A 13,541-nucleotide genomic window follows, 5' to 3' on the forward strand; every position below is an offset into this window, starting at 1 on the left:
GGCACCGGCGACGTTTTATTGGCTCCCACAATGATAAGCCATCCCTTGGCATATGTCGCACCAACCACCCGACACCCAGGCAGGAGGCCTTGCCTTTTCGATTGTAGATGCTTTTGTGCTGGACTTCTTAAGGCAAACTTGTTCAACTTATGTCTGTACTCAGATATTGTTGCTTGCGCTGACTCTTGTTTTTTCGAGCTTATGTATTCGAGCCCTCGAGACCCCTGGCTTGTAATATAAAGCTTGTATTATTTTAGTTTGTGTCTAGAGTTGTGTTGTGATATCTTCCTGTGAGTCCCTGATCTTGATCGTAGACATTTGCGTGTATGATTAGTGTACAATTGAATCGGGGGCGTCACACCTACTACTTGGGATGATTTAAAACTTGTCATGAGAGATAGATTCGTTCATGTTTATTATACTCATGGCATGATTAAAAAACTACAACATTTAAAACAAGGTAGTCACACTGTAACAAAATATTATGATGATTTACAAACTATCTTGTTGCACTGCTTTTTAGAGTAAAGTGAAGGTGATTTTATGGATAGATTTTGGGGAGGACTAAACCGTGATATTCAGGAGATACTAATTCATGAAGAGTGTGATCCTATGGAGCGTTTGTCTCGTCTTGCTTGTAAAGCTAAACTGGAAATATAAGCGTTCTATTGCAACAAGGAGAACAAGCGCAAGGTGCACATTCCAAGTGATGATATGGTTGTTCCTTCAACTACTAGGCATGCTATTGCAACCATATCCGTTGTTCTGAGGACTACATCGCCTCCACCATGTGACACATCACCACTAAGAGTGCCTACATCATCTGAGATGATCATAAGAGGTAATGAGAAAGGTACCGATCTTCCACCTCCACATGAGTATGATGTATGCCTTGTTAATTTAATGCACCATGTGATGACCTACCCACTACTTTGATCACACCACCTATTTTAGAGGACTATGTTGGTGATTTTACTTTGATATGTGATCAAATAACTGCAGTATCAACAATTCTAAGTGCACCCATTGAATTAACTGTTGATGCAAAAGAACCAAGTGAATCAGGGAATAAATCAGATTTGGATCAAATACGTTTGAAAATAATTGTGCCAATGTTTAATCATTTTGATATGACCTCCAATTTTGGTGATGATTCTATGTCGAATGACTTGTTGCATGTTTGCTTACTTAAGCATGTTTTAACATGTAATTTGGAAACAATTAAAGTTTATTCACCAATGTTGGGATGGTTTAATGATGAGCATTGCCAACCTTTTGATATGAATAAGAGCTTCACTTATATGTGCAAACTCAGTTGCAATATATTCATGCCTTTGACTTATTGGGATAATATTTTGGCTTTATATTCCATGACATCTGAAGAGTGCTCTTGTATAAATGTGTCACATGTGCCACAACTGAGATCAATAAAAATGGATGACATATACATATACAATGTGTACACCTTTTCTCTTTTGTTAGCCACATTTCAGATTAGGCAACGCCGAGGACGGCTTTGTTTTCAAGAAGGGGAGGATGATGAGGACATGGCTACCATAGTTACACCCATAGCCCCTGCTGCTATACCTAGTGGACCAACTAGTAGAGCTCGCACACGCCTGTTAAATTATCAGGTACTTTCGTTTCTTCGTAATATTTCTAATGTTCATGAGACTGTGATGCTGCCTAACTTAGATATATTTGTGTTGGTTACAGTTGAAGCACCTAGCATGGACAAGAAGTATGAACACTGGAGCATGATCAAGCACTATGGTGAAGGTGCACGCGAAGGGAACAAGAACGGAGTTTTCGGAGGAGATTTCCGCACTTTGAAGCCACCATGATGACATATAAGAAGATGGACAAAATATACAACATGTCTTTCATAAATTTCGTCCATAGCTTATTATTGGTGCTGCACCACCTTAGTTTTGGGGATTTGTGTAGTTAAAAGTTAGCCAATGCAAGTTCGTGTACTTCGTTTGTGTCCAATGACCAGACCAAGACCGCTTTCGAATCCCCACCATTATCAATACTCATCCATATTCGCAATATTCAGATTGCTTTATCATATTCTTGCTTGTTCTTCGATTGCTTGCAGGAATAGACCTTCGTGGTCAGGTTGATCGTGCTCCAGCATGGTCAATAACCTCTCGGAGTTGGTTTAGCGATTGCTAAGGCGCAACGTCGTGCATGTTTGTAGTCGGATCGTCAAAGTCGTCTCCACCAAATTGATAGTTATCATCTCATCAAAAGATTGGGACACCCTCACCCAAGGTTGTCAGAATCACGATTCTGTTATATGATTCTATGACTTTATGACCCAAACTAACCCCTCTGATTCTACGATTTTACTTCATAGAATCTACACTTCTATGATCCTGATAGTGAAGATTCTACGATTTGCGATCCTACCATCGGGGCTCCGATCCGATTCAAAATCGCGATTCTGACAACCTTGCCCTCGCCCCTATCACATTATCCATAGAAATTTTAGCATTATCAAGTTTCCCATCTACATAACCTCTTCGATTCGCGGCTTCAATCCAAGAATATTGTTGATTAACATCATTGAAAACTTGTTGAATCACATCCAAAACATGAATTTCCCTTTTAAGGGTCTCATCAAAGATTTGATTATTTCCAAGCAAATGTCTTAAAACATAATCACTATTGTAAAGGATCTCATCTATCACCGGTTTTTCATGGTTCATACCATAAAAATCAAAGATCTCTCTAGCTTCCCGCACTATGTAATCAAACTCATTCATAAGGGCAATGGTAGCTATTTTCTTAGCTCTAAGATCTTTTATAACGGGCAACTCATAAAATAATCTTTGCAAAGTAGGATGAGTATGAATAAATCTTTTCTCAAGTTTAAAATCAAGCGCGAAATAGCTTCTGCATAAGTTTTAGTTCTTTTAAGTATAGGAAAATCATCACAAGTCAAAGTTCCAACACAATTAAAGAATTCTTAGATGGTTCCTTTTCCTATAACATTCCCTTGTCCCATAATGTAAGTTTTAGAATCCAGATTAGTATAACGTCCAATTTTAGGAGTTCTCCCATCATTTGTTTTTGCCATACCGAAATCACTCATGATAATAGGTTTAAAGCAAGCACACAAGCAAACAAAAAGCAAACGAAAAGACAGACGGGAAGAAGGCGAAAAAGGCAAATATTTTTATGTTTTTTCTGAAAATGTTTTAGAAGTGGGGGAGAGGAAAACGAGAGGCAAATGGCAAATAATGAAAGTGTAAGAGATGAAAGTTTATGATAGGTACTTGGTAGGCTTGATGTAGAACCTCCCCGGCAACGGCGCCAGAAATTCTTCCTGCTACTTCTTGAGCTTGCATTGATTTTTCCCTTGAAGAGGAAAGGGTGATGCAGCAAAGTAGAGATAAGTATTTCCCTCAGTTAAGAACCAAGGTATCAATCCAGTAGGAGGAATACACAAGCCTCCAATATATGCACCTACACAAACTAACAAACACTTCCACACAACGCAAAAAAGGGGTTATCAATCCCTTCACGGTCACTAGCAAGAGTGAGATCTGATAGAGATAGGTATAAAAGATAAGTAAAAGTATAAAATAAAGTAAAGATAAATAAATAAATTGCAGCAAGGTATTTTTTGGTTTTATAGATCCGAACATAATATGGTAAAAATAGACCCAGGGGCCATAAGTTTCACTAGAGGCTTCTCTCTTAAAGAAATCATATAGTGGGTAAACAAATTACTGTTGAGAAATTGCTAGAAAAGCACATAGTTATGACGATATCTAAGGAAATGATCATGAATGTAGGCATCACGTCCGTAACAAGTAGACTGACTCCTGCCCACATCTACTAGTATTACTCCACACATCGACGGCTATCCAGCATGCATCTAGTGTATTAAGGTAACAAGAACGGAGTAACGCCTTAAGCAAGATGACATGAAGTAGAGGGATAGATCCAATCAATATGGTAAAAACCCGATCTTTTTATGCTTAATGTCAACAATACAAATACGTGCCTCGCTACCCCTACTATCAATGGGTGAGGACACCGCAAGATTGAACCCATCACAAAGCACCTCTCCCGTTGCAAAATAGATCAATCTAGTTGGCCAAACCAAATCAATAGATCGAAGAGAAATACAAAGCTATCTTAATCATGCATAAAAGAGTTCAGAGAAGACTCAAATAATATTCATAGATAATCTGATCATAAACCCACAATTCATTATATCTCAATAAATGCACCACAAAAGAAGATTACATAAAATAGATCTCCAAGAACATCGAGGAGAACATTCACTACTGCAGGATGCTACTAACGCCACACTACAATCAGAGACCCTTCGATGAAACTGTGTGCGATGCAATAATCGCAAACGATGATGTAAAAACCCGTCAAAAAGATGAAAAACGTTTGCGATGGCGGATACATCAAACACGGTTTGGATTTTAGTTGCGTGTGCGATGCGGGGCATACGGTTCAATACAATGAACTGTTTCTGATGAGGCAGAATAACAAAAACGGGCAGCCAGATGAAGGTTTATGCGATATACGACATACAGTTCACTCGGATGAACTGTTTCTGATTAGGCGGAACAAAAGAAACGGTCAGCCTAATCAAGGTGTGTGCGATAGAGGGCAAACAGTTCACTCGGATGAACTATTTGCATTGAGCCAAGATAACAGAAATGGTTCAATTTAACAAGATGTGTGTGATACGCTGCAAACAGGTCTGTAATCAGAAATGTGTGCGAAGACCGGTAATAACACAGACGATTGTTCCTAATAAGACGTGTGCGTTGTGCGTTGGAATTGCATATATATATCTGGGCTATTCTGTTACCCTACTTGAACAGATGAATTCAAGCGGTTGAACTGATGCTTTCTGTTCCTGTTAAAAATCGTCTTCTTTAGTTTAATTTTTTTTTGCAATATTTTTTATCAAAACGGGGCGTGTAATATATCGTTGGAAAGCTCTTGACATCCACATTACAATCTTATAATTTGTTTCTGCAAAAAAAATTATGATTTAAGAGCAGTTTTGAAAAAACCGTTTTTTCCAAACCAAAAACGCGAATCGTATTTTGGACTTAATTTTCAAATGGTTTGTCGGAATTGAGAAAATGAGATGACGTTGGAAAGCTTGTGAAAATCCGCATCTTCCATATATACTATTTTTTCAAATTCTATATGATTTAAAAGTAATTTGAAAAACGGTGAAATTCTGGGCGAAATGTTTTTTCACTGTTTTTTGCAAACGGTTTGTCGGATTGACGCAAATGATACGGCGTTGGAAAGCTATGGAAAATGCGCAATTTTTGTGTATAGAAAGTTTTTTCTAATTCTTTACATTTTAAATATGAATTCAAATACGGTTAAAATTGATTTTGAACATGTTTTTTTTAAGTTTGTCGAAATGGGGCAAATAATATACGGTTGGATATCTATCAAAAATGCGAAACTTAGTCATGTTGGACGTTTTCTCTACTTCGCAACCGTTTAAGAGTAATCTTGAATACGGCATGACGGATCCTGTTGTTTTCTCGTCTGAAAAACAGAGTAGTCGTACTGATGTATGTGTATGTTTGTACTGAGCTATTTTTTGTAGAGTAATTTTAAATGGTTCGGAAAAAGGTACTTGTACTGATGCTTGCATGGGTTTGTACTAAGCGTGTTTTCACTAACTAGACTTTGCTCTGTTTTTTGTGTAATATTTTTCTCGTAAATTTTCAACGGTTTACTATATCCTATCCCTGAACTTGCATGGTTTATATTGTTGAACTGAATGTTATTGTATCGTCGGCCCTGTACTTGCATGGTTTATATCATCGAACTGAATTATATTTTTTTCAAAAAGAAAATGTTTTTTATTCTTTTTTTTGAACTAAACATTTTTTTACAACGATGTTCTGGACTTCTCTTATTTTGTGAATTGCATGGAGTTTCCTTTTGCTTGAACTTTTACAATTTGAATTTATGTCATTTCTTTTATTCCGAACGGACCACCGTTTTTAAATTGTAGTGATCAATATTTTTAATTAAACCAATTTTCCTTTGTAGAACGGACCATCGTTTTTGTTTGTACGGATCAGTTATAGAACTTGGACGTCAATGTCACAGAATTAATTTGTAAGCTTCTCACGTTTCCTTTTAAAGTAGTTTTTCCCTCGAACTTTATTGACACCAAATTTTCTTTTCCGTACCTCTTGAACTGATGCAATTTTTTTCGACGAGTACGTACCAAATTTCTCTGTACTGTTATGTTTTTAACACACACACATATTGAATTGTTCCCACATTTCATTATGGATTTATTATATATAAAAGTTGAACTATATGACACTTTTTAAATGAATCTAACAAGTATTTTTGCTCGCTAAACTTCCAAATGTTTTTCCGTTGTAAACTCAAGTCTAAACAGCTGTAAATACTTCAAAATTGAACTGAAATAAAATATAGGAACACTCAAGTCTGAACAGTTGCAAATAGTTCTAAATTGAACTGAAATAAAATATAGGAACTGAACTGAGTGTATTTTTAGATTTCTGCTAGCATGCATCAAGACATTTTATGTCTTTTACAGTAGAACATATACTAATTTTTTTGCCAAATAACTTGAAACAAAACAAAAGTGGAGCTTCATTTACAAGAATAGAACAGAACATATGCTAGTTTCGGTCCATACAAGGTTTTCTCAAATGCTTATTAAGGCATAACACAAACACCTAGTGTACTATAGAATCGTTAAATAGGTGAACTAGAAAGCACACAAAACATGTACTTTAAAAACACAACATGATGAGCGCTGCATCGTCGAACGACCTCGTGTGGCAGAGGTGAACGCCTTGCGGTGGCAGAGCTGAACGGCCTGATCGCTGCACAAAGATCAACGCTAGTTATTTTGTACTTAAACGGCTTAAACAAGACAACAATGATCACTTGAACTGATGGGACAATATCATGGGAACTTATAGCAATTGATCATTTGAACTAATAGCAATAGAAATTAGAAATGTGTACTGATGGGACAATATCAGGGGAACTTATAGCAATTGATCATTTGAACTAATAGCAATAGAAATTAGAAATTTGTACATGGATACAACTTATTGGCTGAGGTAGAAACAAGAACAAGAATTACAAGAATGAACCAACCTCGATCCAAACCAAGCATCACAAGAATTAACACTTAATGAAAGTACAAAATATTTACCATACAGAAACTGAGAAACATAGTGATGGCTCGGAATTTATATAATATTAAAAGAAAGTAACCATGTATAACCAACATGAGTATTCAACAATCACAAAGTGGTAGGGGGGACCTACTTGAAGCTCCTTGTGTCCCAGGCTCTGATAGTTCCATCACCAGAGCAAGAGCATATCACTTGCAGCGAAGACGGAGCTGAAAAGGCAATCTCATGGATACTCCCCGTATGACCTGTGCATTCGCCCAAATACTGTCCAGTTGCTGGAGCATAGAACTTGAGTGCGTTTGTTGACAGGGACACTGCGAGCATTGAGATCTCCTGCTTGTCATGAGATGTACGAAATTAGATGAAACTATATATATCAAGTTACTTGTCATGAACTGACAGATTTACACAAGTAGACCAACCAATGGCGAAATCTACTAACCGATTTTAAAAGAATCAGTAATTTGGTGCGCGTTGGGGATTCATGTGTTTCGTTGTACTGAATTTAATAACCAAAATGCACATTCATACAAAAAACATTCAAAAAGAAGTGAAGCACCTAGGTGGAATAAGGTTGAAGCCGACAGCCATGGACTGTTGGTCGCGATGAACTCGACCACTCTGATGCCATGGGGTTGGACTGAGGACGTCACACATGCGCCCTTGACGATGGCAAAGAGCGTGGGAGACTACAACTAACAGCACTACAAAAACACATATCGACTCTGTAGGCAGAGACTACAACACACACACCCATTCCTGAATTGCAAATTTGCAATACATATTTACATTCTACAACAAGGTGGTATCTCTGTACTTACAAACATTATGGAAGGTGAACTCACAAATTTTGTTTTTGAACTTTGTTTCTTTTTTCTCTGAACTGAAACAAACTTAACCACGTACTTGTGTGATTTTATTTTCAAACAACACAAGAGAAGAGCTTTATTTACATCATCGATACAGGTCCAACCATTTCATTTCTGAAAAAAAAAGCAAACATCTTTGTCCTATTTATATAACCCAACCTTTTTTTGTGGAAGTGAAGCACATAATAGAGCAAAAACTAGAAGCTGGTCGTGAATAGTATTAGAAGTTCAGTGCACACATAAGAAGAAATAGCAAATACGAGTATGGAGCAGCAGCAGTACGGATATGTAAAAGTTCTAAAATTTGATTAAAAAAATGAAGTAGCTTGATCTGGTTAGTACTATCGTAACTAGATACATGTAAAAGTTAAGTGACAACAAGTTCAAAAGAAATTCAGAAAATGAAACCGAATTGATGGGCTTACATCATGCATTAAATTGTACACCACAACATCTTGTCTGGATGTACACGAAGGAGATGGCGGGCTGCACGTCGAGCCACGCTGTGCAGAGAACTGGTGTCAAATGATTCAGTCTCGGCGGGCTTGGAGCATGCCATTGCTGCAATCAGAGTTTTTCACCATTGATTTCTGAATAGTAGGTACGAGAATCACAAAAAGTTGGACTGATGAAGCTCTAGGAATTTTAGCTCGAAGAACAAACGCGTTTAAGTTCAAAGATGAAACATAGTTTGAGCGTTCCTCAGTGTGATTTTCTCCATAAGGAAAATCGCAGAAGCAACATAGTTGGACTGAAGCTCTAGCAACCTAGTTGAACTTAGGAAATTTTCCACTGGCCGGCCCTATGAAAAATTTACCATTGATAAATAATGCCCAACCTCAGCGCTAGCATTCTTCAAGTTATATCTAAGAGGAGCCAATTTTTTTGATCTGTTATCATTGACGAGAGCTAAAGTAATTACAAAATTATCTAACCAGCATATGCTCAAATAAGTTGAAGTTTCTTTTACTTGGGAACAACTTCAATTCAGGTGTCTCTCACATAAATAAATTTTGTTTAGGCTTAAGAGACAGTCAGCCTGTGTTAACTGAAAACAACTCAAGTTTAACATGGCACATATCCTAGAGATACATGCTTCTCAAGCCTGAACAAAGGCAAAAAATTGACTTTTCAATGCATTGTAGGCAAGAACAGATCCGAGTCAGAACTGATGCGATTTATTCCATCGAACTACTACGAAAGTTTCTCTATAATGATACGTTTTTAACATACAAGTATTGAACTGTTTACTGCCTTTTCATTATGAATTGATGACATAATACATGTTGAACTGTTACACAAGAGCCAAATTCAGTAATACATATATATTGGCGTAGTCCAAATATGTGCATTTTCAGGAACAAAACTCTCTGAACCTTCTATAGGAAAGAACTTGAACGATCAGTCCAAAACATGTTTGAAGTTGAATGATCATTTTTCCTTACCGAGTGTTAAGGAAAACGAAACCAGAGACGAGCTCGCCGGAGAACTTGGACTGACGAGCTTGCACACGACGAGCTGTAGGGGGTATGGGAGGGCGGTAGTGTGCGGGGTTCTAAGGCGGCGAATGGAAGTGGAAGCAGGGAGCGAGCCGCCGACGCGGTGGAAGCAGAGGGATAGCAGCGCGTGGAAGCAGGGGATGGGGTGGCGATGTGTGGAATCAGCGGGGAGCGGTCGGCGGCGCTTGGAAGGAAGGGGAGGGGGGCCAGCGACGCCTAAAATCAGGGAGGGAGCGGTCGCCTCCGCGGTGGTTGGTAGCCATGGCGACTGGTGCGAGGCAGTGGATGCGACGACCGGCGGGGGCACGTTATTTCGCCGGTAGGTGGGAAGGGGGTGCGGCGAGTCGCCGGTAGGTGCGAGCGGGGAGAGGTGGGGGCGGGGCTGCAGCTGGTCGCCCGGGAGGTGGGAGGCGGGGGCACGGCTGGATGCCAGGGAGGTGGGGGCGGGGCCGCGGCTGGTCGCCAGGGAGGTGGGAGGCAGCGGCACGGCTGGACGCCGGGGAGGTGGGAGGCGGGGCCACGGCTGGTCGCCGGGGAGGTGGGAGGCGGCGGCACGGCTGGACGCCGGGGAGGTGGGAGGCGGGGCCACGGCTGGTCGCCGGGGAGGTGGGAGGCGGCGGCACGGCTGGTCATCGAGACGTTTTTTAGCAGACGCCGGGAGGTGGGATGCGTCTGCGAGGAGGTGGGCGCATGGGAGGATGGGCTCGGGGGGATTGCGCCCGACGGCCTTTTTCCAGGAAATTAGTTCGATCGCTCCTTATAGGGTATTCTGTTACTAGTAACAGAATAGTCCAGCCCTATATTAACAAAATAGTCCAGCCCTATATATATAGAGAGCCAGGTCTATTTTCCTAATATTAGCAGAATAACTATTCTGATAATACTTCCGCACTGCACGCTCAATGCAAGTGCACGTCATTGTTTGAACCAACTGTGCTGTAGTACTCACACGAGTGAACTTCGTGTCGGAAAAAACTGCACACAGTGTTTTTCCAGTACTGTTTTCGCTCTATTTTTTAACCGTTTATCGGAATGAGGCGTATAATATACCATTGGAAAGCTATTTATTAGGCGCAACTTCGCCATGTTGAACACTTTTTGAGATTCCTCTCGGTTTAAGAGCAGTTTCAAAAATGGTGCGGCGGACGACGAGTGGCAGCGAGCGTTTTTTTGTGATTTTTTCTAAACCGCTCATCGGAATAAAGCAAATGATACGCCGTTGGAAAGATATCGTCGAGGAGCATCTTTTTCATATCTATTATTTTCTATAATTCGTTATGGTTTAAGAGCAGTTTTAAATTCAATAAATCGCGGAATTCTGTTTTTTTTGAAATTTTTGCAATTTTCGGTACTGTTTTCGCTCTAGTTTTTGAACCGTTTGTCGAAACGAGGCGTGTATTATGTCGTTGGAAATCTATGGACAAGGCGCAACTTTCATATGTAGAAATGGTTTTGAGATTGCTTACAGTTTTAAGTTAATTTTGAAAATCATGCGGCGGACGACGAGTGGCAGCGGCCTTTTTCGCGAAATTTTTACAAACCGGTTGTCGAAATGATTCAAATGATATGCCTTTGGAAAGATATTAACGAGACGCAACTTTTTCATGTAGAACACTCTCTCTAATTTCTTACGGTTTAAGAGCAGTTTTAAATTTACCGAAAAGCGGACACTCTGTTTTTCGCGAGACCAAAATCATCGTGTGTACTTCATTGGACAGAAGAACGCTGTCGGGTGGTTGGTGCGACATATGCCAAGGGATGGCTTATCATTGTGGGAGCCAATAAAACGTCGCCGGTGCCCGGAAACGGGATGAGGCGAAGACATGCACGCCGGCGAATCTTACCCAGGTTCGGGGCTCTCCGAGGAGATAACACCCCTAGTCCTGCTCTGCGGGGTCTCCGCATGATCACTAGATCGATAAAGGGTAGCTACAATCGCTCCTAGAGCTGTTGAGATCAAGGGAGAAGAAGAACAAGGCTAGCCCTTGCTTCTCTCTATCTATGGTGTGTGTGCTATGCGTGGGTGTTAACCTAGAAGCCAACCCTTTGCATGGGTGCTCCGGGGGGTTTATATAGGCCTACCCCCCGGGGGTACAGTGGTAATCCGACTGGGAACTGGTCCCATCCGTCAGTGTCTACGCTCGCCGGCTTCTCCGCCGGCTGGTGGGTCCCGCCGGCTGCCGGCTACTTGGTCGACAGGACGGTCCCACCGCCTAGGGTTTTGTCGGCGGCTGCTTGCTGTAGCCGCGCCTCTGATGATGAGGGCTTAGACGAGGTGAGCGTGGCTACAGTGGGCCGCCTCGGGGGCTATCACTGTAGGCTCACCTCGTCTTGTCTCCTTAATGGGGCTCCTGCTTCGAGGAAGGGAGTAGCCGGCTTCTGGAGGCCGGCTATACTCTTGGCCGACTAGGAAAAGCCAGGCCGCCTTCACGCCTCTCTCTGGCTGAAGGGGCTCGCAGTCCTTGGGCCGTACAGGAGTGGGTCGTGGATGACGTCGAGGCTAGCGTGGCTACAGTGCCGAGCCGCACGGGAGACGTCCCTCCCGTACGGCCTCCTGTAGCCATGCCCGGGCTTCGGGGGTCATGGGCCGCACTGTGGCCACACCCCGTCACGTCGCCGTTATGGAGGGGTGGTTGTGATCTTGGCCGGCTCCTAGGAGTCGGCGTCCTTCCTGGTCGGCTTCTTGGAGTCGGCCACCCCGTAGTCGTCCTGGGGAGGAGTCGGTGAGGCTGGGTCGCCTTCCGGGAGTCGGCTTTAGTGGTAGCCGGCCAGGGAAGGCGGCCCAAATGCTTGAAGTGCTTGAAGGCCCAAAGGCCTGATAAATTTTCCGAAGAGCCAGGGGTAGTCGGTATGGCTACCCGTAGCCAGTTACTCCGACAGTAGTCCCCGAAGCTGATTGGGCTTCGAGGTGGAGTGGAATTCAAGAAGCTCGATCAGCTTCCTATCGTGACAAGCCGGCAGCTGGGAGCTGGCCTTGGTCAGGCGCGCCGCCTTAGTCGAATACTTCTGGAGTCGGGGGACGGGAACCCGCAGGCACGTGCACCGGGCCGCGGGCCGGCCTCGGGCCGTTGGCGTGCCACGTGGCCGGAAAGCCTGCCAGCCCACGCGCGTGACGGGACGTCGCCGCAGGGAGGGGGCCCGCCACGTCCGCGCCCCGGCCCAGGCGCGGATCTTTTGTATCCCGAAACCGCCTGCACGTTCCGTGCGGCAGTTTCGGCTCGCACTTATGCGTAATAAACGCGAGACGTGGGGGGAGTGGGCGCAGTTAATCCCACGTCTCCCCCCCACGTTCGGCCTCTGCGGCCGCGTGAGGCTATAAGTAGGGGGAGGTGGAGGGCGGCAGGCCCTCGCACGCTCCTCCTACTTCCACCGTCTCCTTGCCTTGCTCATTCTCGCGACAGCGCCTCGCCGCCGCGCTCTTCCTCCGCACGCTCCTCCACCGCCGTGCTAGCTTCCGCTATGCCTCCCCACGTAGAGCAGCTTGGCGGGGATTGGGACGGCTCCATCGTCCATAACGACCACATCGACTTCCTCCGCGACACCTGGCGTCTGCCCAGCGCGGACAAAGTGGAGGTCCGCCTCGCGCCGGAGAAGGAAATCAGGCCGGCGCCGCGGGAGGGCGAGCGGGTGGTCTTCCGCTCGCACTTCCTGCGCGGCTTCGGCCTGCCAGTGAGCGCCTTCTTCCGCTCCTGGCTGGAATTCTATCAGCTCCAGCCGCACCACCTCACCCCCAACGCGGTGGTGCTGCTGTCGGCCTTCGTCACCCTGTGCGAGGGCTATCTCGGCGTCCTCCCCACCCTTGAGCTCTGGGGGGAGTTCTTCCAGTCGAAGCTGGGCACGCGCAGTAAAGGCGTGCCGGCTCATACTGGCGCCTTCATCGCGTCGCGGAGATCGGGCGCCGACAACCCCTTCCCCGTCAGCACGCTGATCCAATCGGTGAAGAAGTGGCAGAAGTCGTACTTCTACGTGCGGAA

General features: G+C 43.5%; 1 protein-coding gene across 1 annotated transcript; it reads right to left on the reverse strand.

Moving 5' to 3' along the window:
- Window positions 1-7,242: 7,242 nt before the first annotated feature.
- LOC109775643 (uncharacterized) lies at window positions 7,243-10,486 on the reverse strand. Its single transcript, XM_073503955.1, has 4 exons — window positions 10,438-10,486; window positions 9,514-10,323; window positions 8,494-8,629; window positions 7,243-7,532 (listed from the first exon to the last, which is right to left on the reverse strand). Exons 1-3 carry the CDS (start codon window positions 10,484-10,486, stop codon window positions 8,502-8,504), a joined length of 987 nt encoding a protein of 328 aa, XP_073360056.1. The 3' UTR covers window positions 7,243-7,532; window positions 8,494-8,501.
- Between the last annotated feature and the right edge of the window lie 3,055 nt (window positions 10,487-13,541).

The sequence above is a fragment of the Aegilops tauschii genome, chromosome 7, assembly GCF_002575655.3.
Source record: "Aegilops tauschii subsp. strangulata cultivar AL8/78 chromosome 7, Aet v6.0, whole genome shotgun sequence".
NCBI classification, from domain to species: Eukaryota; Viridiplantae; Streptophyta; class Magnoliopsida; order Poales; family Poaceae; genus Aegilops; species Aegilops tauschii.